The 25,340-nt window shown below is 52.9% G+C and overlaps 1 protein-coding gene across 1 annotated transcript; it reads left to right on the top strand.

Annotated features, from left to right (window-relative positions):
* Window positions 1-5,173: 5,173 nt before the first annotated feature.
* CLEC2L (C-type lectin domain family 2 member L) lies at window positions 5,174-20,486 on the top strand. Its single transcript, XM_014787778.2, has 5 exons — window positions 5,174-5,372; window positions 13,951-14,025; window positions 16,446-16,612; window positions 17,691-17,791; window positions 19,766-20,486. The coding sequence occupies exons 1-5, from the start codon at window positions 5,174-5,176 to the stop codon at window positions 19,875-19,877; spliced, it is 654 nt and encodes a 217-aa protein (XP_014643264.2). The 3' UTR covers window positions 19,878-20,486.
* The last annotated feature ends 4,854 nt before the right edge of the window (window positions 20,487-25,340 follow it).

Below are 25,340 nucleotides of genomic sequence, written 5' to 3' on the forward strand. Positions count from 1 at the left end.
GGATCTCATCTAGGGACCATTTTTCCTAAGGTCTTGTGACATCTTGTGCTATACAGGGTCCCTGACATCCTGACATCAAATGTGTTACTTAAATCAGAGATTGTCAATTGGTAGCCCAGAGGCCAAATCGATCTTGGAGATGTGTGTGTGTTGTTGTTGCTCTTTTTTGGCTTATACAGTATTTTCTATTAAAAATATGAATTATTTGCCAGCATTAAAATTTGTGAAGTTTCACATAACAACTCAGATTTCTACCTCCTTTGGAAAACTGGGAAGCACTGGTAACATGGATCTGCATTCCCACTTGGCAACGCAGCTCCCGACCTGACCTGAGTGAGTGGGTCCTCTCCAGCCCACACTGGTGGGATTTACTCCTTCTGTGACTAGTCGGTCCCTGGAGATTTGGGTTTGCAACTCTGTGCCCTCCTGGTCCAATAAACGCCAACATTCCAGAACTGCACAGGGCATGTGGGGAAAAAGATGAAGTGTTCAGGTCTAACCAGCAAACTCTGGTAGGTGGCAGGATAAGCTATTCTAATAAAATTTTTGTTTGTCTCTCTACAGATTTCCTAATTGTAAGCAATTCACCAGGCTTTGTACCTCCTCGCCTAAAGGATTTTGGTGGGGCAGAGAGCATAGCAGCCTGAAAATGAAGCTGATCTGTACTAAAAACCTAAGGCCACTGAAGAGATGATGGGTTGTCCTGGAGAGGGAGGGAGAAGGGAGAGGGCCTTGGAGAAGTGGTAAGGATGGGCCAGCCCCAGTAGCCTAGTGCTTAAGTTTGGTGCACTCTGCTTCTGCGGCCCGGGCTCAGTTCCTGGGCATGGACCTACACCACTCATCAGTGGCCGTGCTGTGGCGGTGGCTCACATACAAAATAGAGGAAGGTTGGCACAGATGTTAGCTCAGGGCTAATCTTCCTCAGCAAAAAAAAAAAAAAAAGTGGTAAGGTGGGGAGGGCAAGCCCCTGCCAAGTAAGGGCAGAGATGTCTGGGGGCTCCTCAAGGGCAGCAGGGCCCATCACCCAGGCCACGATAGCCTCCTGGAGGTGGCCACATGGAGGGGTGGCAGGAGAGACAGGACTCTGGCCCCAGAGCCCCAGCACCAGCAAAGACCCCATGTCCCATGAAAGCCGGAAAGCAGGGCCTGCTGGGCTTCGAGAGACATGCTCGCTTGACAACGGGGGTCAGCCATGACTTCTCTCATAAGCCTTGGGGATTCTGACACAACCTTGAAAGGACAGCCCTCAAAACAGACTGGGGTGAAAAGGAACGAGGGACTGACACACACTACAACAGGGATGACCCTTGAAAACATGCCAAGTGAAAGAAGCCGGTCACGAAAGACCACGTATTGAATGATTTCATTTATGTGAAATGTCCAGAATAGGCAAATCCATGGAGTCATAAAGCAGATTAGTGGTTGACAGGGGCTGGGGGAGGGGGAATGGGGAGCGACTGCCTGATGAGTACCAGGTTTGTTTTTAGGGTGGTGAAAATGTTCTGAATTAGAGAGTGGTGATGGTTGCACAACATGGTGAATATACTAAAAGACACTGAATTGTAGACTTTAAAATGGTTAAAATGGTGAATTTTATGTTATGTAAATTTTATCTCAATCAAAAATTTTTTAAAAACCGAGATGGAATTTTTTACCACCCCAGTGGGATGGTGACCTGAAGTTAAAGTTACGATGATTCAGGGGCTGGCCCAGTGGCATAGTGGTTAAATTCACACACACTGTTTCTGCGGCCCAGGGTTCAAAGGTTCCAATCCCGGGCGCTGACCGACGCACTGCTTGGCAAGCCATGCTGTGGCGGCATCCCATATAAAGTGGAGGAAGATGGGCACGGATGTTAGCCCAGGGCCAATCTTCCTCAGCAAAAAGAGAAGGATTGGCAACAGGTGTTAGCTCAGGGCTGATTTTCCTCAGGCACACAAAAATAAATAAGATGATTTAAAAGAAGAAAAGGAGATGTTGGTTTTTCCTTTGAATGAATGAATGAATTCCTGTTACCTAACTCTAAGAAAAGGAGACTGAGTCAATATCCTGAGACACAGGGGGACACAAGTTTACCTGGGATGGAGCCTTCTAGAGACAAGGACATGCAATGTATTAGGAAGCGAAAAAACACTGCCCAGGGGGACAAAGGGGAGAGTGGTGCTGGCCAGGGAGGGTTTGAAATATTTCCAGACCTCTACTGCCTCAGCTGGGAGAGCTCACCCCGATTCTGATCAAGTATCTGTTAAGCATCGTTAATAGTATGTGACACTGATTTGGGGGCTCCCTGGGGAATTTTAGGTGTCCAGTGTAAGAATCCAAGGGGCTTTGATAGTAGAGGATTTGTGACTTGATAGCAGGGTCTGTCAGACAGCACTGGGTCCCCGCGAGGGAAGCTTATTCCTGGTGGTACAGCTGCTGCAGCCGTGGCCCCCATGTCCCTGAGGAGGGCCATCACAAAGGCTCTGTGCTCTCTCCGAGCTAGGGACAGGGGTCTGGATGGCTTTATCTCAGCTGTAGTGTCCATTACCGTGAGTCTCCTGGTGACCGCAGCAGCCCCTCTCAGAGGACTCTAATGTAGACAGCCCCGAGGGTCATTGTCTTAGTGTGGGTTTCCCTGAGCAGAGCAGACCCTGACACAAGGACTCGAGTAGTTAAGTAGTTAATCTGGGAAGTGATCCCAGGAAGCACTGGGAGGGAGCAGGGACTCTGGGAGGCTCAGTCCTTACCTCCGACCAGGTCCTGAAGGCTGTCGACTGGCCGCTGGAATGCTTCTAAGGCCAGCTCCAGGCCAGTGCTTTGGTATTACGCTCTCCTTTCCCATGCCCACTATTTATTGCAAGAGCCTCCTCGCTGATCTTCCTACTCTCCAACCGCCTTACACCTGACGCCAAACGTAATTTTCCCAAAGCGTGTTGTGATCATGATGGTTCCCTGCTCAAGTATCTTTGGTGCCTCCTCCTGCCTGTGTGATGGAGTCTGAAGCTCTGGGCCTTGTATCCCAGCCAGGCCCTGCACTAGGAGCAGGGAGCATAGCAGTGCCTGCCCCCATGCAGCTGGCCGTCTGGTTGGGGAGGCGAGCAATGACAGTAGGCTGTGGTCAGGGGTATGGTAAGAGAGGGAGAGAGTGTTCTAGGACCCAAAGCAGATATGCCAAACACAGTCTTGGGTCACAGGAGACTTTTGATGCAGAGACTGTTGTTCCTGCATGGGATCCATTCTCCCCCTCTTCCTAACAGATATCCTGCTTTATTGAGAGTGGCAATGGCTCCAGCTAAACATCACCACACTCCCCAGACTTCCTTGCAGATAGAAGCGGCCAGCGAGAGATAAATGGAAGTCTTTGCAGTTTCCAGAAAAGCTCTTTACAGGAACCTGATTCAACAATAGGCATGCCTTTTCCCCTTTTGTCTTGCCTACTTCCTGCAGTCTGGTGCTGGTGTGATGGCTGAAACCACAGTGGCCAAATTGTGACTATGAGGGAATCCTGAAGATGGACGCTGTATGCTAAGGATGGTGAGCAGAAAGATAGAAGGAGCCTGGGTCCCTGATGACCCTGGAGTTCTCAACCCAGTTCTGGACTGACCACCTCCAGATTTCTTTTATGGAAGAAAAAGTAAACTTCATTCTAGTTTAAGCCATTGTTATTTGGTTTTCTCTTATATTTGCTGAACTGAATCTGAATGAATGCAGTGTCCTAGAGGATGTGCAATCTGAAGCATTAGCAGAAGTTAAGTAGGAGAACTGGTGTGTAAGGGGCTACAGGTTGGGATTAGAGGGACCAAGGAGGAAATGTTTTCCAGGCAGAGGGAGATGTTCATAGGCCTGGAGGAAAGGCAGAATATAGTTGGGTGTGTCTGAGGACAGCAGAAAAGGGGTAGAAGGAGACGCAGCCTGAAATAAGAGCAGGACCAAGACCACGAAGGACCTTGTAGCCTTGAAAAAGTTGGACTTAACTCAAGGGAGAGGGCGCGCTGCAGGGGTGGTGAGGTTTGATCTGTAGGAAGAGCCCTCTGGTGCTGAGGTAGTGGGGCTGGATTGGAGGGAGCAGGAGTTGAGGGGGACCAGTTAGGCGGCGGCTGCTGTGGTCAGACAAGAGGTGAAATTGACTTGTTCTTGGGAGTGGCCGTAGGACTGGAGAGAAATGGACAGGCTGAGACTTGAAAAGAGTGCCTTCATAGGAGTTGGTGGCTGACGAGATTTGGAGGAGAGAGAGCTGGAGGAGTCGAGGATGAGGAACCGCAGACAAGACAGGAAAGAGACCTGGGATTGGGACCGGAGAGGAAAAGAGGGTCAGGGCCGGAGGCAGGGAGCCTGAGGCGATGCAGGGTCAGCCGCGGAGCGAGTGCAGGCCCCGCGGAGGCCACGGAGGGAGCCCGGCCTGGAGTCGGAAGAGCGGCCAAGCACACACTCGCGCGGTGCCGCCTTCAGAAATGCCCTTGACCTTTTGCATTCAACTCTCAACGTAAACCGGGGATGTTGTCAGCTAATGCGTGTAGACGCTCGTGGCCTAGCAGATGCTCCATCACTGTTAACTGAATCTGAAATGTCGCTCCACGTGTCCCCTTAGACCTCTGCTCTCTTACCGTTTTCTGTCGTTTCTCTCACCTGTCAAGAGTCTGAGTCAAGTCACAGCCCCCAACCCTTTGCTGTGGCTCCAGGGCAGCCCAGAGGAAAGCCCCTCACCGTCCTGGAGCCTCACTGAGCGGTCCCCGAAAACTTTCTTCCCGTTTTACAAGAGGACAAGCCGGAGGCTGGGAGGCGGAGCTGAGTTAGGACCCAGGTCTCCCGGCTCCGGGATCCGCGCTCCTCGCGCCGCAGCACCTGGCCTCCTGCCGAGGGAGCGGGCGGCGGGCTGGGCCGGGACGGTGGTGCTGTGCCTGCTCCTGCGCGCTCCTCCCTCCCCGCCCCTCCCGCTCCCGCGCCTCCGCCCGCTCCTCCCCGCGCCCGGCTCTGCGCGCAGGCTGCGGCTCGGCCAGGCAGGCGGCGCGCACGGCCGGCGGCGGCGAGCGGGCGCAGCGGGTCGGGCGCGGGGAGCCGGGCTCAGCCCCGGCCTGCGCTGCCCGAGGCCGGCCTGGGGGGCCCGCAGGGCGCGCGGAGCGCCGAGTGCGCGTCGGGCTGGGATCCGCACCGCGGCGCAGCAGCGCGGGCGCGGCGCGGCGGAGCGCGGGGCATGGAGCCCACCCGCGAGCCCCCCGCCCGGGAGTCCCCAGCGCGGGTCCGGCCGCCCCCCGCCGCCCGCCCCGCGCCCGCCACCGCCGCGCCCAGGCCGCGCTCGCCCGGCGAGGCGGAGAGCCGCGGCCCCGAGGGGCTGCTGCGGCGATCGGGGTCGGGCTACGAGGGCAGCACCAGCTGGAAGGCGGCCTTGGAGGGTAAGCGGGGAGCGGCCCTCCATCCCCGAGCCCGGGACCCGGAGGCGGGCCAGAGTCACCTTGGCCGGTCTCCCGGAGGGGACAGTGGGGAGCGCGACTCTGGAACCCGGAGGATTGATTTCAGGGCCATCAGATCCCACATGGGGCGGGGGAGGAGGCTGTATAACCGGTGGCCTAAGAGACAGCCTTGACCCTGCCTCTGCAGCTCACTCACTCTTTGTCCTTGGGAGCCAGTTTCATGCTCTGAGCCCCAGTTTCCTCGGAAGTGACGGGGGACGCTTACGGTCGGGCACTCACTGACGGGCATGTTGACAGGGAGGCTTGAATCTGTAGCAGTGGAAATGCTTTGGGCAAAGTGACAAAAGCTGTAGATCCCAGAGATGGTGCCTGTGCCCTGTGAGAAGGGGGGCACCTGGTGGTGACAGGGCTACTTGGAGAGGGGAGAGGTGGAGAGTATGCAGGGTCATGGGTCCTGCCTACCCCTTCCAGTAAGATGGGCTCAGGGAGTGACCCCTGGCTGGTCAAAGGGGCAGTAACCAAAGTGGAAAATAGATTTCAAGTTTGTGAGTTCTTTTAGGAAACTTTGTGGCCACTGGTGGTGTGTGGTGTGGGAGATGCTGGAGTTGGCAAGAGAAAGGACTCTGGACTTCTCAGCACTCCTGACACCCCCAGTCCAAAGGCTGAGGACCTGGGCAGCATTCACCAGGGAAGCCCAGAGTCTGGATCACCCAATCCATAAGGACGGAGTGTCAGGAAAGGAAGGCTTCCTGGAGTAGGTGACCTCTTCGGAGGTGTGGAGAGCAGAAGGAAGGGTGTACCAGGCTCAAGGAGTGACATGTTCAGGGGCCAAGTATCCAGAGCAAGCCTGTCTCCTGTGGGGAACTGAACTCCAGGATACCAGGATGGGGGGAGGTGTGAGAAGAGATGAGTCTGGGGGACCCAGACGGGGCATGGCCACCCAGGCCTTACCCAAGAGTTTGGACTTTGTTGGAAGGAGCTGTTGGGAGGTTTTAAGCATAGAATGAGACAGTGAGTTTGCCCTTGGAAAAGTGGTGGTGGCCCAGAGGGGTCAGACCAAGGCCAGGTCAGTGAGGAAGGATGGGCAGAGGTCAGGGGAGGGACATAACCAGCACCTGCCAGGGAAGGTGTCTTGCTGAGGAGGGAGAGGTGGGGACGGTAATGTCAGCATTTGGCCCAAAGCCTGATGGGCCAGGGAGTATGGACTGTCTGGGGAGGGGCTGTGCAGACTCTGGAGGGGGAGTTGGATGCCTGGATGGTGATTTGGGACAAAGGAGGCAAAGATGTTGGATCTTCAGGAAGAGCTCTGGGCTGAGAAGAGTGGAGTTGAATAAAGGTGGACAAGCCCCTCTCTTTGGTGGGCGTCTCCAGGTGCGTTGTTGGACTTGCCTGTGACCCTCTGCTTCCCTCCTGCCCAAGTTATTTCTTGAAGTTGCTCACTTCTCTTACCTGTAGGTCTTCATTCATTCGTTCAAAAGCATTTCTGCAGGGTCTGCCCTAATCTAACTCTAACCCCCCAAGGATTAGGGCCACTCCAGGGATGGTGTGGCCTCTTTCAGTGCCTCTGGCTTGCTGGTTCCTGTTCTGCACCCCGCCCCCCCCCCCCCTCCCCGCTCCCAACCGTGGCTGGGCCGACCACCTTCGAGTTAGGCTGAAGAAGAAGGTGCACAGCAGGCAGGGAAATGATCCAGCGGCTCTCTCCGGACACTGGGTCTTCCAGCCCCTGTGGAGTCTAGCCCACTCCGAGCTTAGTGCCTGCTTGCGGCCCAGCCTTGTCTCACCTGTCCTGGTGTGGCTCCCTACCTGGCCTGGCTCTGTGTCTCATGCTCTCTCTGGCCCCTGCCCTCCTGCCCTTGAGCCCCCCAGGAGCAGCCCCACCCTTCATGCTTGGGTTCCCCCGGGGGCTTATGGACTTTTTCCACAGGAGTTTTAGGATCTGGAGTCTGAGTCCCTGCGAGGGGCTTCCCCTCTGCCGCCGGTCCCCTGAGCGTGTCCCGGGTGTTCCTGGGCGTCCCCATCTCCTGTCAGAAGAGGGGAGCTCCTGGACCAGGGCTGGTGCTCTCCAGGGTGCTGCTGGGTGGGCCCAGCGCTGTCTCTGCCCTGGCCTCCCACGTTCGCTCACTCTTCCTTCCCTTGCACAAACATTTATGGAGTGCCCACACTGTCCAGGCACAGCTCTACGCACTGGGAGCATCCCTGCCCTCGCAGAAATCACGGGACGGGCCCGAGGCAGCCTGGCGAGGTGCACAGAGCGTGGAGTCTGGAATCGGGTAAGCCTGAGCCAGATCCTTCCGCCGCCCCGGGCTGGCAGGCTTTCGAATTGGTTTGAGCCTCATTTTCCTCCTCTGCTGAGCCAGATACTGGTTTCTGCCTCTCGGGGCTACACAGCCAAAGGCGCTGGCGTGTGGGCTCCGTGCAGGTGACCCCTCTCCCCGCCTCCTGGACTCGGCGCCCTGCGGCCCTGATGGGGAACTCGGTTGAAATCCTTTAACTGCCGGTCTGCCTCCCTTGAGTCTACTCCCACCCCAGACTGGGGTCCACGTAGTGAGCCCAGTCCCCGGACGCCGGGAACCACCCGTGATCAGACGAGGGGTCTGCCAGGTGTGGGGACCAAGGGGTTTTGCAGCCCCTGTTTAGCCAAGCACCTGTCTTGAGAGAAACAGGGGACTTCTTGACTTCACCGAGCTGAACAGTCAGGGGGCCTGTGCTCCTTTCTTCCCGTGAGCTCAACATTTATTAAGCACCTGCTGTGTGCTGGACGCGGGGCTGGGGGCTTTCCCGATACCGTCTCATTTATTCCTCCCACCTGCCCTTGCAGGGGCTTGGCGAGTGTTCTATCTCTTTTATAGATGAGAACACAGACTCAGAGAGGCTAAGTGTCTTGCCCAAGGACACGCGTTGGTTACTGACACTTGAAACCCCCTGTGGGGTTTGCCACAGGGCTCTCTGACGTGAGTGCTCGTGTGCTGAGCAAGGACATCGGGCTTGGTGAGACTGATTGGAGAGGACCAAACTGTGCTTCCGGGGCTTGTGGCTCTCCTCCCACGCTCCTCAGACAACCCTGCCACCTCCAGCACGGACGTTTTTCCTCTTCCCAGGTTACGTGCAATGAGAACTTCTTCAATCACAGAGCTGGGCTTCCAGCCCAGGTCTTTAAGACTTTCCTTAGATGAACGATCAGCTTTATAAATCGAAAGCCAAACAGAAGTTTTCCTGATCAAGTCTTCCTCTCTGTGGATATTCACCTTTCCTTCCACCCCCCGCCTCAGGAAGAGGCTGGAAAAGGTGACCCAGCGCTCCGGCCTGGGTTCTGGAAAGCCTGGAGGTGATTGGAGATAGGGATATTCCTGGCATTGGGGATGGGCATGGGAAAAAGTGGCCTGGGGGTACTGGAGGGGGACAGAGTGATTCTGTATCTCTCAGGCTATGGATTTTTCCATGCTCACTGATTCTGAATTTTTAATGTTGAAAGTTTCTTGATTAGGCCTAAAGCCACAACTTCCTGGTCAAAACCACACACATGCATTTAGCAAAGCCTCTTAAAAATTTAAAAGTTACCAAACTCTACATTTGGTAATTTTGAACAGTCACGATTATGCTCACCAGGCTGTGGCCCCGACAACTTAGAGACGGAAGTCCTGAATCTCTCTTGGGCTGTGGTGTGAGGGGGATGGGGGATTTGTCTGGGCTTGGAAGCCAGATTTTTTCACTTGTTCTTTCTAACATTAGGCTAAATCATATACATCTATAAACATACATAAACTGCGCCCTCAAACTCCATCTAACACGGGCCACTGCATGGAAGGAAGGATTGTGAGTTAGGCATTTGTTATGGCTTGCATTGTGTCCCCCTGCAGAGGTATGTTGAAGTCCTAACCCCTAGTACCTCAGAATGTGACCTTATTTGGAAATAGGTCATTGCAGATGTAATTAGTTAAGATGGGAGTGTACTGGAGGAGGGTGGGCCCCTTCCAATATGACTGATGTCTTTGTAAGAAGACAGTTACATGAAGACAGAGACACATGGGGAGAAGGCCACGTGACGATGAAGGCAGAGATAGGGGTGGTGCAGCGGCAAGCCAAGGAGCGCCAAAGATCACCAGCAAACCACCGGAAGCTGGGATAAGCAGGGCAGGATTCCCCTACTGCTGCCTCGATTGTGGACTTCTGGCCTCCAGGCCTCCAGAACTGTGAGACAATGAATTTCTGGTGTTTTAAGCTACCTCGTTTGTGATACTTTGTTACTCAACCCTAGGAAACTAATACAACATTGTTTTGGATTGTCCAGCTGTCCTCTGTGAGGGAAGACAGTGAACAATGAGTCGGACTCCCTAGTGTGTCCTTTCTCTGTCCCCAGTGCAGCGTCCAGAGCAGTTATTCCCATGAGAGAATAAAGAGGCTCCTCAGTTCTGGGGATGTTGGAGACACATGCACAGATCCCCCTTTCCCCAGAGGGCAGGTGTGTATCACAATGGACCAAGACCATTGTCATTCAGTGTAGATAAGTTCCCCTCATGCTCTAGTACCAGTGGGTGCTCTATAACCTGCAAGGCAGTGACTGAGCCCTTACATGGACTCCAAAGACAGATGAGCACAGCCCTAACCCTAGGGGAGCCTGTGGGCTTTTCATCATCATCGTGATGGTAATTGCTGACATTGAAGTAGAGCTTACCGTGCCAGGCACTGTTATAAAAACTATATATTGAATTCTCATAAAATTCTAAGAGGCAGATACTATTATTACTTCATTTTAAAGATGAAGAAATGAGATGAAATAGAAGCTAAGGAACTTTGCCTCGCAAAAGTTATTAAGTCACCTAGAAAGCGACAGAGCTGGGATTTGAACCCAGGCAGAGTGGTTTAAGGCAGTACGCTCTTATCCTCAATGCACCAAGGGTTACAGTGCCGTGTTATGGAAGAGGATTGAGAGGCCTGTAGAGGAGGGAGAGGAAGGATACATACAGCGCCCTTGCCCCAGGCAGCCATCGTGCAGCTCAAGGGGGATCTGCCTTACGTGACAAACTGCCACTGAGGACAGCAGAGCAGACACAGAAAGAGTCCAGCCCTGGAGGACAGGCGTGAGCTTCTGCTCTTACCGTACCTGGAGCCACCTGCCTCCGGACTCCTGGTCACTTGCCAGGGTAGGCCTTGCTCGTAGGAAGGACTCCAAAATGTGAGTTGGACTTGCAGGTGAAGACGGCAGACTGAGTGCATGCGTTTCTTCTCTTTCCCTTCTGAAGCCCACTAACACAACAGTAAAGGGAGTTTTAAAAGGCCACAAGGATGACAAGAACAGGAGAGGAGACAGTAGCGACAAAATTGGGAGCTCGGGAGCAAATAGTGAGTGGTAACTGACTCCACGGGCCTGAGAAAATTCAGAAAGTGGAGGAGCAACCCGAGTTACACGCAGGACCCCCAAAGCACAGAGATGGGGGCACCAGTCATCATGGCAGTGAGTGAAGATGGCGCTGAAAACAGGAGGCCTGGTTGAACATTTCTTTAGGGAGGATTAAGGTCTCCAGATCCTCCTGCCATTCTGTACAGCTTCTTCCCAACCCCGGCAGGAGCCTGAGGTGAAATCTCCTGAGAGAGGACCTCTAGACCCCAACACATTTGAGAGCAAGTGATTGAGGTGACATTTACATACCGAATGCTGAGGATGGCCTCTCAGCCTCTTCTCCAGGCCAAGCCTACACCCTCCAGGAGGGAAGACAGAGAGCCTTCTCCAAGGCCTCTGACCCCCCCAAGAGGAAAAACCCAAGGAGGTCAACATACAGAGAGCCTTGAGGATCAGCCCAGCCAGATCGCTCTGTGTGACCCCCACATTTAATAAGCCCCTCCATGTCTCAGAGACTCCAATGAACTCTTTAGTCCTCCTGCCTTAATTATGAACAAATAACCAAAGATCTTCGGACATCAGAACAGAGTCTCCAACATGGAAACTAGAGACCAAAACAAATGAACAGAAAAAAAGCAATTTGGAGCCAGACCTGATGGCCTCATGGTTAAAGTTCAGCGCTCTCACCGCTTCAGTGGTCCGGGTTCATCTCCCAGTCACAGAACCATACCACCTGTCTGTCGGTTGCCATGCTGTGGCAGCAGTTCACATAGAAGAACTAGAAGGACTTACAACTAGGGTATACAACCATGCACTGGGGCTTTGGGGAGAAGGAGAAAAAGAAACAAAACGAAGAAGATTGGCAACAGATGTTAGCTCAGGGTGAATCCTTCCCTGCAGGGGTGGTGGGGAAGCAATTTGGAGGAAACAGAGATTACACAGGGAGGAATAAACTTTCCGCCCACCTCTTCTCACTCCCCTCCCGCCAAAAACTGTCAGTAATATCCTCAGAGAGATGGGAGCAAGGATTGCATCATTAAAGTAAGAACAGGATGCTTTAAGCGGAGGTATTCAGAGAACAGCAGCAACAAAACCAAAACAACTCAGAAATTAAAAATAATCACAGAAATGACAAATTCAGTAGAAGGGTAGGAAGATAAAGCTGAAAGAAATCTTCCAGGCAATAGAGCAAAAAAGGCAGAGATAGTGGATATGGGAGAAGGAGAGAAAAAAAGAAACTTGGAGGACCAGTCCAAGAGGTCCAACATTTGAAGAACTTGACTTCTAGAAAGAGGACAAAGAAAATAGAAGAGAGGAAACCATCAGTGATACAGTTAAAGAAAATTTCCTGGAACTGTGGGACATGAGCTTCCAGATGGAAAGGGCCCATTGACTGCCTACCACAGTAGATGAAACAGACCCAGACCAAGGCACGGCATGCGTGATGATATTTTAGAACACTGCAGGATAAAGAAAAGATCCTAAAAGCTTCCAGAGGGGAAAAAAAATAAACAATTGATATTAAGAGGATCATGGATGAGAATGGCTCTAGACTTTTCAAAAGCAGCACTGGAGCTAGAAGACAATTAAGTAATGCCTTCAAAATTCTGAAGGAGAATTATTTCCAACCTATAGTACTCAGGCCTCTGAGTTCACAACTCCAGGGGGCACCATTCACTACTGCACACAATGAGGAAAGTTCTCTACCATGGAAGCTAGAGACCAAGATAAATGAACAGAAAAAAAGCAATTTGGAATAAATAGAGACTAGAGAGGGAGGAATAAACTTTCTGCCCCTTGGAGATTTGTGCAGTGCAGTGGTCCTGCTCTACCCTTTCTCAGGCAGCCATCGGAAGGTGTGCTCCACCAAAACAAGCGAGTAAACCAAGACAGAGGAAGACATGGGCTAGAAGGAGCAGGAGAGCCAGCACAGGAGAAAGGCAGAGAGATCCTCAGGCTGCTGGTGAAGGGAGATCCCAGGGTAGCAGCTGGGCTTAGAAGGCACAGTCAGATTGGAGCAGCTCAGAAGGTTCTGGGGGACACTTCATTGAGAAGGTTGCTATGGACTGAATGTTTGTGTACCCCCAAATTCACGTGTTGAAGCCCTAACCCTCAATGTGATAGTAGGAGGAGGTGGGGCCTTTGGGAGATGATTAGGTTTAGATGAGGTCATGAGGGTGGGGCCCCCATGGTGGGATTAGTGCCCTTATAAGAAGATGAAGAGACACCAGAGCTTCCTCTCTCTGCCATGTGAAGACACATGGAGAGGGCGGCCATCTGCAAGCCAGGAAAAGGGCCCTCACCAAGAACAGAATCTACCAGCACCTTGATCTTGGACTTTCTAGGCTCCAGAACTTTGAGAAATAAATGTTTTTTGTTTAAGCCACACAATCTATGATGTTTTGTTATAGAAACCTGAGCTGACTAAGACAAAGGTGAAATAGAATTCCTGATTATTTTCTCATCATCTTAGAGGAGTTTTGGGGTTGAAATAATGATAAGGACACAGAAGTCTAAGCAAAGGAGAAAGAAGACTATGATTAACTACAGGGAAACAAGAAGTTGTGTTGAAATAAAGATCATAATACACTGCATGGCTTCGCTGGGAGTAGCGTTTACATTGTTATAAGAGTAACACCATGTTATCAATCCAACCCAGGCACAGGGCTGTCAGGGAGGACTGGATTATTTCAAGGAGTCCGTGTGACTGAAACCGGGCACCAGGTAGAGAAGCAGCAGGAGATTCAAGGTTGGAAAGCTCTGACAGCCACAGAAGGAGTTCAGGTGCATGGCCTTGGAGGGAGAGTTCTTTTTTTTTTTTTTTTTTGCTGAGGAGGATTGGCCCTGAGCTAACATCTGTGCCAGTCTTCCTCTATTTTGTATGTGGGTCACCGCCACAGCATGGTGGCTGATGAGTGGTGTAGGTCTGTGCCCAGGAACTGGACCCGGGCCACCAAAGCAGAGGGCGCTGAACTTAACCACTAGGCCACAGGGCCGGCCCTTTGGAGGCAGGGTTTTTAAGCAGAGGAATCACAGAATCAGAACTGTGCTCTAGGACAATGACCCTCAGACTTTGTTGTGCATCAGGATCACCCAGAGGGGTTGTTAAAACAGCTTGCTCGGCCACCCCCAGATTTTCTCACTGTTGGGCCTTGGGGCTGGCGGTGGGGATTGGCAGTGGGGTGGGTGGCCAGGAATTGAACCCCTTTCTCTTCTCCGCAGACACCACCACACGTCTCCTGCTGGGGGCCATCGCCGTCCTTCTGTTTGCCATCCTGGTGGTGATGAGCATCTTGGGTGAGCATGGATGTCAGAGCACTTATGCAATTCAGTTTATACACACCTTGTCAAGAGCACGTCTAATTAGGAAAGAAAAGTTCCAGACATACCACAAGTTCTGTAGGGGACAAAGTAAATAGAAAATAGAGTGTTAATTCTAGAAGAGATTTAGCTTAAAATAATATATTCACACATTGACTATACACGTCCCCTTGACTAAGCCATGCGGGGAAGGTGGAGATGCTACGTAGGTATTATTACGTAAATGCTTCGAGAACTCAGAACAGACTGGGGGTGGGTTAGGCAGGCAATGCTTCTTGGAGGAGGTGATGTGGGGATAAGGGCCTTTAAAAATCACATTCATTCATGTAACAAACATTTACTGAGCCCTGCTGTATATTAGGCCCTGGACTAAGTGCTAGGGATTTAAAAAAAGAAAAGTGAGTGTGACATCATCTCCCCTGTCCAGTTATAGAGATATTACTGCTGGGGGCTTCCCAGAGAGGGAAACACCTGTGTGCTAAACCCTGAAGAATGAATAGAGGCTTCCTGGAGACCAGGAGAGAGAGGGAACAGAACATTCCAAGGGGGGAGAGGCCTGAGAAACACGGAGTGGCATGTGGGATTGAAAGGGTTGAAGGAATAAAGAAGGAGGAAACTCCCACTAAGGACAGGTGAGGCTATGTGACCAGGGAATTTGGCTGCTTTTAATGGATTCAAGTCGAAGAATGTCGTGGGTTCTAAAGAGTTTGCAAAGTGATTTCAGTGGCTCTGTCTTTACTCTTTGAGTAGCACCATGAGACCAGGGGTGGGCACCTCAAGATGGGAGAAAAGTCCACGGACAATAGCAGTCCCCCCAGATCCTCACCTGGAGGGTGGGCATGATGAGCAGCGAGTTTGTGGGTGTTTAGAAAAGAATGTGGTGACCACCGGCACCAGCCGGGATTCACCTAGAATAATTACTACAAATTAAATCGGTTTTCTTTTGTCTTGTTGCTAAGTTGGGAGCTCAGGGCAGTGTAACCATAGCATATTGTGATTTCAGTAAAGCAGGACAGAGTCTCTTCTGAGATCCTTGTGGAAAAGCAGTTGAAATGTAGTCACACCGGGGTCAGTACTCCCAGGTGGCCCTGCAGCTCCCTGAGCAGATATGCCAGGGTGTCGATTACTTAATTGGTGTCACTGTGGCTGTGGCTCCCAAGTGGCTGGAGTACCACGGGCCAGCTCTTGGCTCTGTCCTGGTCTACACTTTAATCAATCACTTGTATGAACACAAATGGAATTTGTAGGTGATACAATCCAAAGAGGGATGCTTAACATGACAGATGAAAAAAATCAAGATTAAAATGTATCTTTAAAATCTCAAATGAGCCAACGTGCATGAGATAAATGTGGAAGACATAAATATAAGATGCTGCAGTTGGATTTAAAAAGTCATTTACACATGGTCTGAACACTGGAGAGACCTGACTCGGAAATAGATCATATGAAAACAGTTGAAGAGTATGGCTTAATTCCTTTTGGCAAGAGGCCCTTTGAGAATCTGATGAAAGCTCCGGGCTTCCTTCCCAGAAAAGTGCATGTATGCACGTACCCACAGTTTCTTTTCACTGAAGCAGTCTGCGGACTGGAAAGCCCATAGCACCTGGAAGGCAATGTGGTGATCCCTGTTGCTGGTGGTGGGGCAGCATCGGACGTGTTCCAGTCTGTTCTGGTGGTGGTGTTTTGGCAGTAATGTGGGCACACTGCAGTGAGCCAGGCAGGATGGAGAAGGGTCTGGAGAGCATCTGCTGCCAGGGATCATGGAAGAGACTGTGTCTGTTTAAGCCTGGATGAGGGGAGGCTGGTGTCCTTCTTTCAGTAGTCCATAGAAGGTGAACTGGGTTTGCTCTGGGTCACTCCAGAGGCAGATCCTAGACCAGTAGGTCTAGGGTGCAGGAAGGCAGGTTGGGACTCAAAATTGAAAAAGAACTTTCCAGCAGTTCAGAGGTGGAACAGGCTGCCTTGTTAGCTAATGAGGGCGTAGCCAACGAGAGCGGGCCCATTGAGCCTGCCAACAGTTCCCAACCCGGGCTGGAGAGGATGCATGGCCTCCAGGTCACTTCCAAATCTGAGTCTCTGGGGTTCCATGCCTTGGGAAGTTTGGAGAAAGAGAGGAGGTCTTAACCCAGAGGCTAACCTGCTGTCCCTTCCTCTCATGGTGGTGCCCCTGCCAGCCTCCCAAATTCCTCCTCCTTATTCATTTAGTCACCAACCTTTTATCTGCCAGACACTGTAAGAGGTGCTCACCTGAGAAGAGAGCCACATGAGTCGTGTCACTGAAGGGCACCAAAGTTGAGGCAGGTGGAGGGAGCTGTGGGGAGCAGAGTAGATTCTTCAGGGCCAGGCGGGGGCCAGGCGTGCTGGTGGATGCCGAGGCCCCTCTCTCTTCCCTGCAGCTTCCAAGGGCTGTATCAAGTGCGAGGCGCCCTGCCCGGAGGACTGGCTGCTCTACGGAAGGAAATGCTACTTCTTTTCTGAGGAACCGAGAGACTGGAACACGGGCAGGCAGTACTGTCACAGCCACGAGGCCGCGCTGGCTGTAATTCAGAGCCAGAAGGAGCTGGTGAGTGTGGGGCTGGGGAAACCTTAGGGGAGGGGTGCCCCAAGGATGTGGTGTCCCCATGACATGTTTCCAGAGCACACTCAGGCGCGGCACAGCCGGGGGTGTGCAGGCGGGCCCCGCGGTCTGAGCAGTTCATGAGTGGCTCTTGTTTTCCCCTGCTGTTGTCAAGGCCAGCTTTGTCACTCCAAGGCTGGCATGCTGAGCTCAGCTCAGTGTTGTAAAGTGCAAGAATTACAAATTGTAAATGCGCTTGTTGACTGTTAAAACACATTGGCATCATCTACTAGTCCAAATCAGGGCACGATCTCTCATTTAACACCCCAAACAGCTTTAGCAATAGAAATGTGAAAGAAACACAATTAATGAGTCAATTGGTCATTTTTTGATTTTGAGGTTAACGATGGTGTGACAATCCAAAGTAGCAGATAGGGCCAGCCCCGTGGCTTGGTGGTTAAGTGCGCGCGCTCTGATGCTGGTGGCCCGGGTTCGGATCCCGGGTGCGCACCGAGGCACCACTTCTCCGTCCATCCTGAGGCCGAGTCCCACATATAGCAACTAGAAGGATGTGCAGCTATGACATACAACTATCTACTGGGGCTTTGGGGGGAAAATAAATAAAATAAAATCTTTAAAAAAAAAAAAACAAAGTAGCAGATAATCTAAAAATCACTTCTGTTTGTCTCTGATACACAGTATGATAGCCCCCTTCTGCAGAGAAAGGCCCAGAAGTATGCAGGTAGAACAACCAACAGGAGCGTTGAGATGTGTCCCAGATAATCCATCAAGTAGAAAATCAGGAATGCTGGCACGTTGGGCCGCTGAGCTAGGAGGACAAACCCTGTGCCTGGCTTCCTGGCCCAGTGCGCATGCTCCCAGAGCCCGGTACCCTAGAGGAGGTCAGTGTGAGTGCAGGGCCCTCTGTAACCCCAGCTCCTCACCCTGGGGATGCAGTGAGGCGTGCCCCTCTTGGCATCTGTACATTGTGGGAGCCAATCTTCCGAGGTGGGGTTAGTCTTGGGATGTGTTAGCAGTCAAGAGACCACATCTGACTCTGAGGTCTCTCTCTTCCTTGGTGCAGGAATTTTTGTTCAAGTTCACACGGAAGGAGCCCTGGATTGGCTTGCGCAGAGTCGGGGACGAATTCCACTGGGTCAACGGGGACCCGTTTGACCCGGACACGTGAGCTGAGGCTTCATCTTCTGGCCACTGAGCTTAGACTAGGGGAGGCCTGGCCCCCTGGACACAACCTCCCAAGGGAGAACCACTTGGTTTTGTGCTAGCTACAGCTGCTAACCTCTAGGTTCAGTGGTGTGTGACAGAGACCCATTTGTGATGATGGCTTCACTTCTCTCTCTCCCCCATGAAGTCCAGCCTGGTCTGGTGGCTCTGCTGCATGTAGTCATCAGAGGTTCCTGCTGCCAGGGCCCAGGCTCTTTCCATGTTGTGACTCCCCCATCCATGTAGCAGCCTGTCTGCATGGCTCAGTGTGGCTCAGAGGAAGGGGAGTCTGTGCCCTGGACATCCCTCTGCATTGGCCAGAACTTAGCTACGTGAACACACCTGGCTGCAAGGGAGGGTGGGAGATGGCGCCTCTATTCTGGACAGCCAGGTGCCACCTAAACATTGTTACTATGGAAGAAAGGGGATCTGAGCCCTGGGCACCACGAGCATTCTCTTAGAGACAACACCTCTTGAGGATGTTGGTGTGTGGAGTGGTGGTCTTATTTGTGTGGCCCAAGTGGTGTAGAAATGAGCATGTGATGGGGTGGTGGGTGTGCGATCCAGGGACTGGTTTGTGGTGTGGGGTGATGGTGGTAGTGGTAATGGGTGGTGGGGGTGTATGGCTGTGGCAGTAGGGGTGGAGATAGGGTGTTTGTGTTGGGGGGCAGTCTAGGTTTAGGAAATGCAGGGAGGTGCATACAGGGGAACAAGAGCCTCAGCTTCTGATGGAGACCCCGAGGCTGGAGGAATAGGCCCTGAGGAACCGGGGTGGGGCACAGCTGTTGACCTGATGATGACAATGCGTGAGTGTCCTCAAGGCAGGAGAAGTGAAAGGGCACCCAAGACCCCCACTGTGGCCAGAGGCTACCCATCAGCTGCCTCCCATCCAAGGCTGGCTTTTGGCCACCTCAGCACCCACAGCCTCCAGAGGGCGAGGGCCCCTAGACAGCTCCTTCCCTTTTCCTTTTCCCTGCCTCCTTTCTGCATTTTGCATCTCTCTTTGTCTTCAGTGCCTCTTCCTTTTTTTCTCTTTCCTTTTCCTGCCCCCATCCCAGATCTGTTCTTACAGCTGCTGAAGAAGTCTTGCACTTTCTGCCCCCTTTTCCCCCTTCTGGAGAGCCCTAGAGGCTGGGGTCCCCAGAGTGCCAACCAGCTAGGGCCTTGGGGCCACGTTTCCCTGACGCCGAGGTGGTCCTGCCCTCGCATCCCCTCTCAGCCTCGCCTTCTCTGTGAGACCCCAGCTCCGGCCTTGGCAGGAGGCTCAGATCAGGGTGACCAAATGCAGTTCAGAAGAAATCTTGAGACTGGAAAGATGATTTTAGGCAGGGAGAAACCCTGCCCATGCCCCCCATGCACAGTTCCAGGAATGATTCCTTGGCAGCACAGCTCAGGTGATAAACACTGGGGTTATTCGGGTCACCCCTAACCTGTGAGGTCATTGAATTCCGCTATCTCTGCTGAGCTCCTCCTGGGCCAGACACTGTGTGCTGTAGCGGAGCCAAGATGAGAGAGGCGCGGAGTCCGCTGTTCAGGAGCTGACCACCTCAGGGACTGTGGGGACAGACAGACACAGGCCCCCAGGAGGCTGTGACTAGCAGTGCCCCACGATGTAGGCAGGGTGCTGCAGGGAGGGAGGGAGGGCAGAAGGTGGTCCTGACCTGGGTACCGGGCTCCTGGGACGAATGAGCTGACCCTGGAAGGATGTGGAAGTGCAGGGTGTGTCTAGGAAGTGTCCGTGGGCATCCCCAGGGTGGCTGGAGCCGTGGTGCACGGAGGAGGGAGACAGTGAGACGCGGTGCTAGAAGGTCTGTCGGGGCTCAACGTCCTGGAAGGCAGCTCCAGAGGGAGGGGCAGGTCTCAGGGCCTCCACGCCACCCAGTGGTGGGCTGTGTATGCAGGTCGTGAGCTCCTGGTCTCTTCTCTCCTGGCCAGATTCCCCATCTCGGGCCCGGGGGAGTGCGTCTTCGTGGAGCCCACCAGGCTGGTGTCGACGGAGTGTCTGATGACCCGGCCCTGGGTGTGCAGCAAGATGGCCTATACCTGAGGTGGGTCAGGCTGGAGGCGGCCCTCCAGCCCGGCTTCGAGACCCGCCTGCCCCAGGCTCCTCTCCAAGGCGAAGCAGTGAGGGGGTTGGCCTCCTCCCTCAACCCCTCTCCTAGGCCCTGGAGCGCTGGTTCCTGGTCTCCTTGGCCCCAGGCAGGTCCTGTGGCTCAGCAGTCAAATCCCACATGCTCAGTAGTGTAGGCGCCTGTCCTCCAAATGCGTGCGCGCGCACACTCACACACACACGCATGCAAATGCATGCACACACTGCCCTCTCAAGTTCAGAGTCCACCCTTTGTCACTCCAACAAGTCCCTCCCTGGCCATGCCCTGCAACATTCCTTCCTCATGCAGCCCTGGTGCTTTGAGGAAGGATGGGAGCTGACACAGATTGTGCTACTGACGGCACAGACAGGCCTCCCTCCCCAGTTGTCTCTCTCCTGGTTGCCGGGGAGGCACAGAGGGATGCTCCCCCTCACCTGGACCCCCGCATCCGTCCTCTTTGCCTTGCCTGGGGTTTTCAGACGGGCCCCTGCTGTGTCCATGGTGCTGTTGTGTTGGTCACTGATGGAATAAAGAGATAACTGGTGTCCAGAGAAGTCTGCTGCCATTTGTTCCAAGGTCATGGCTCAGGGAAGGGGCAGAGGGGCAGGTCCTTGGGGGGGTGTCTGTGGAGGGGCACCACCAAGATGCACTAGTGTGGCAGGAGGCAGTGTGTAGGAATGGAGGACAAAAATACATTCTGTGGCCTGAGGGCACCATTTAATTGTGCTCCTCCGATGAGTTATTCTTAGATGTCTGAGGGATGTGCTGCATCTGGCTCCTTCATTACTATTCAACTCAATATGACAAACGTTTATTTACACCCACCACGTGCCAGACACCACGCCAGGCATGGGAATCAACAGCTTTATCCCCCAGGGAGCACACAGGGAGCAGAGGAAACAGCTTGGAAAACACCAGAACATTCTGGAACACAGTCGAGGGATGGTTTATTCTGCCTTAGGGGAGGATGAGGTGAAGTGAGCAGGAAGATTAGCCATGGAGAAGAGATGATGTTCATGTTGGGTCCCATAAGAGTTTGTGCAGGTCCTATGGCCCCTTCCTCACCCCGTTGGTTGGGCTGGGGAAGAAGTAGGGGACTGGCAGTTCCCTTGGGCCTTCAGAGGCTCCGAGTGCCACCCCCCCCGACACACACACACTTGGAGCCCCAGAGCAGCTGCAGTGGGGCCTGGATCCTCCCAGCCTGCTCTCGGTGTCCCTGGCTGGGTGAGAGGCAGGCAGCCTGCCTGAGAGAAGTGGGTGTGAATATGGGTCCTGGCCCATTTTCAGAAAATAGCTCAGAGGGAAACCAGGTCCTGCTCTGCTCTGCTCAGTCCTTTTACTGTCGGTTTTCAGACTAAACTGTCAAATTGGTTTTGTTGACCTTTCTGCGTGCTTTCCAGATATTTAGTAAAATGTCGATATTTTATGGTTTCATATTTTGTCTTTATTGGGAAGCCAGTGGGGAACCTGGGTGCACAATAAAGAAGTGAAGGGAATTCAGTGTGCTTGGATGGTGGGCCTGGGGGGGGGTGGCAGGAAGCCCACCGCCTTCCAGCACCTGTGGGGAAGTGTGCTGAGGGACTGAGATTGAGGCAGTGGTCAGCTGCTGCTGCTGCTGCTGCTACTTGGGGCGGGGTGGGGGGGGACGGGCAGTGAGGGTCCCTCACACCTGTTTGCAGTCAGGCACAGCTCGGTGGTTCCCACCGTGTCTTCCCCTCAGAGATGGTGAGGCTCAAAAGCCTTAGCTCGTTGTTTTACATGTGGTACCTCAGTTAATTCTTGCAGAAATGCCCGAGGCAGGTAATGCTGCCAGAGGTGATGAAGGGTCCCAAGGCCGTGAGGATATTAGAGCGGGCCTAGGGCTCAGAGCTGCGCTTCTGTCCTGCCCTGTGGGTTCAGGTGGAGAGAAACCAGCAATGAGGTGGGCTGGGAAGGAAACTGGGAGGTGTGACAGGACAGGGAATGGTGAACCCACGCCATTCGGATCTTATTTCCTATTCGGTTGTCCAAAGCCTGCTGCCTGAAGCTTTCAAGGCACATTGGCAAATAGGCTCGCCTAACCTTGGGTTTGTCCTGGGAACACACAACAATTCTAGATCACTTTAGTAAAGCTAAAGGAACCCCGACTCAGGGTCACCAGTGTCTTAGGCGTTTTCCTATTTGGGTCCCACAAAGGAAGGAAGCACCAGACAGAAACAAAACAAAACACTGGAACGTCCAACTTCAGAAATGTAGACAATCCTTCCAAGGTTATAAACCAGCCAAGCACCCCCCACCTTCCTACCTGGGTTGCCCGGGGCCCTGCTAGCTGGGCGGCCATGCCCTGTGCTGTGCTCCTGGTGGCCCCAGGGGGCAGCATTGAGAGTGAACACGCTGCTGTTTCTGACCCCGGGAGCTCGAGTCTTCCTCCGGGGAGGGCCCGAGGGACGACGCTTGCCCCAAGCCCCGCTCCTCAGCCCCTTCGGAAGATTTTTCCTTTCTGAAGAGACTCCTCTGGGGTTGAGAGTGTGCTCTTTTAGGCTGGAGACTGGGCTGCAGCTCTGTGGGCGGATTTGAACCCAAACCCCAGTCCGGTCCTCGGTGTAACCCCTGGAGCGGGCAGGGCGCCTATAGAAGGCTGTATGGAGCACACATGCCCCTTCAGACGTCCTTTGTGAAGATGGAGGACGACAGGGAAGACTTTTTTAGGAGGACTTGTGGGTGGTAGCATTGGTACTGTGCTAGTGGGTTAGCTAGTGTTTGCTTAATCAGTCCTCCACAATGCTGCAAGGTCGGCATTATGGCCCGTTCTCTCAGAGGAGGAAGCCAGCTCAGAGAGGTTAAGGGACTTGCTCCACATTACACAGCCAGGAGGTGGTACAGGTAGGATTTGAACCCAGATCCACCCCCAAAGGGCCCTTGGGAAGCCACTCGTGTGGCAGGCATCTCCCCTTCCCAGCCTGTCAGCTCTGGGGGTGGGGAGTGTCTGTGGGTTCCAGTGATGGAGAAAGGGCCACTCTAGGAAAGGACATCCGGTGCCCACAGGTGATTCTTTTTCTGGACACTTTTTTCTTCTTCATATGATTTTCATATGAATTACCTGTAGAGAGTGAGTAATGCAAATAATGACTTCTGTCCTTCTCTCTCTTCAAGGCCCATCTTGAGCCCCCCTGGGACGCCTTCCAGCTGCAGCCCTCAGTGACCATTCCTTGTCCCCATGGCCTCTAGCACGTCAGACTAGCCTCTCACGTGGCCTGAGTCTGTGTAGCCTTGTCGTCTGTCACTCGTCTCTTCATATCATCTGACCGCTCCTGTCATCTGGTTACAAGCCCCTGGATAGTAGGGATGTATGTTGATGGCCTCTTCGTAGCGCACATAGCATGTGCTCGAAAAATTGTTGTAGGTGACAATAAGATTGCCCCCAGCGTCATCTAACTGTTTGTGACTGTGGGAGACAGCCGTGGCCGGCCATCGTGAGAAGGCTTGTCTTTTTGGTTTGGCGGGCATGGCATGATTTTAGAGGCGCAGCAAAGCTGAACTCTGTCATTTGTTTTGATTCAATAACACGAGCTCACTCACATTCCCTAAGCGTGCACACACTGGGAGGCCGAGTGGGGGTGACTCAGAGGACAGGGCGATGAGGGAGAGCTGCGGCAGCCTCTGAAATGTCCTTTGCGTCATGCACAGAGCCCAGGGCTGAGGAGACGGCTGTGAGTGGAAGCCAGCCCTGGGAGGGTTTCCAGCGGGGACTGGGGTGGTGCTGAAGATTCTGTGAGTCCCAGGACATCATGCCAATGTCACTGTGCTGCTCCATGAAAGACGGGCTGATTTTCAGAAATGCCCACCGTCTGCCCAGAGCTTACCCCGGGAGGGGGTGGAGTGCAGAAGGTAACTGCCTCTGTCCTCTTCTTGGTCTGTAGCCAGCTCCAGACTGGGAGTAAGTATGAGATTCAAACTAGGGGCCTCTGGAAAACCTCCCACCATGCCCCTTAGAGAGCCCACCTCTCTGCCAAGGCAGCCTGGAGGGGGCACACGCTAGGCCTGGCTCCGAAGACCTACCTGAGTCTAGTCTGCGGCCAGCTCTACCAACACACAGTTGTGTGGCTCAGGCTGCTCTGCTAAACCTCTGTGCCCCCAGGCTTCACCTCCGTAAAGGAGAAATCATGCCTGCCCTGCCTATCTCACGGGGTTTTGAGAACTGTAGATATCAGAATTTCAGGGATTAGAAATTACCCCATTCTCACTATCATGAGGCTCAGAGAGGTTAAGCAACATATCCAAGGTCACACAGCTAGTGGCAGAGCTAGAATTGAGGTCTTGTGGCTCTCCGATTCCCTGTGTATACTCCCCGTACATATCGTACTTTGTTTATTTGTTTACTTGTTCGCGATCCATGCAGCACTGTAAGCTCCTAGAGGGCAGGGATCTGCTCTCACACGCCTTTGTTTCTCTAGCGCCTGGTACATACAGAAGGTGCTCAATAAATGTGTGTTGAACTAAACTGATCTCAACTCCTAGTTCAAGTGCTCTTTCCTCTACACCATGCTGTCTCTGACCTCGGAAACCTGCACTTCCAGTTCAGCTGCCCACGAAGTATGAAAACTTGCTGCTGTTCTAGAGAAAAAGATATGCAAGATGTTCAGCCGCCTTGTGGTCCTATAATCTGGAGCACAGAATCCATTTGAGCAAATACATACACATCTAAGACAAAATTGGAAGAACAAGAACAATTAACACTAATTAAGAACTTATTAGGGCCAGGCACGGTGCTAAACATTTCACACATGAAAAAATTATTATTACCATCTTCTTTAACTTTGACGTAAGTTGAATAGGGTTTTGGTCAGAGTATGCTGGCTTCTGTAATAATGCCCAAATTTCAGAGGCTCATCAAAGTAAAGATCTCTTTCTGGCTCACACCACAAACTACTGCAGGTCCTTGATGGGGAGCAGCTTTGCTCCATCCAGGGCTTCTGAATGTGGGGGTTCACACAGGGCGTGTTGCAGGGGATGTGGTAGATAGGGCTGCCGTGCACCAAGACTTTCTACTTGCCTTTCCTTCTGGGCACAAGGAAGGATTGTATTGCCTGGTCTCTTTGAAGTTAGGTATCCAGTGATTTGCTTTACCCAAGGAAGGTGACCGTGTCATTTCCAGGTGGAAGGATTTAAGGACCAATGCACACTTCTCCATATCTTCCCTCCCCGGGAATCATGATTTGTCTATTTGGCAGTATCATAAGAGTGAATCACCCTGGAATGCGGGGGACAGATTTCCTGGAGAGCTGTCTGAGTCGGCAGCAAACCATGTGTGTGAGTGAGCAGCAAAGCCCCGGAGACTGAGTTTGCTGTGGTCAGAGCATGTCTTACCCCAGCCCTGCAGGGGGCGCACGTCATTTCTGCCCATGGTCCGTTGGCCACGATGGTCGCAGAAGGCTGAGAAA

The sequence above is a fragment of the Ceratotherium simum genome, chromosome 1 (assembly GCF_057802395.1).
Source record: "Ceratotherium simum simum isolate JZ-2026a chromosome 1, ASM5780239v1, whole genome shotgun sequence".
Lineage (NCBI taxonomy): Eukaryota > Metazoa > Chordata > Mammalia > Perissodactyla > Rhinocerotidae > Ceratotherium > Ceratotherium simum.

Excerpts from the sequence above, each read along its gene's own strand:
- CLEC2L (XM_014787778.2), top strand. The coding sequence starts at position 5,174 with ATGGAGCCCACCCGCGAGCCCCCCGCCCGGGAGTCCCCAGCGCGGGTC. Across the intron at positions 5,373-13,950 it reads CTGGAAGGCGGCCTTGGAGG|ACACCACCACACGTCTCCTG; the intron begins GTAAGCGGGGAG and ends TCTTCTCCGCAG. Across the intron at positions 14,026-16,445 it reads GGTGGTGATGAGCATCTTGG|CTTCCAAGGGCTGTATCAAG; the intron begins GTGAGCATGGAT and ends TCTTCCCTGCAG.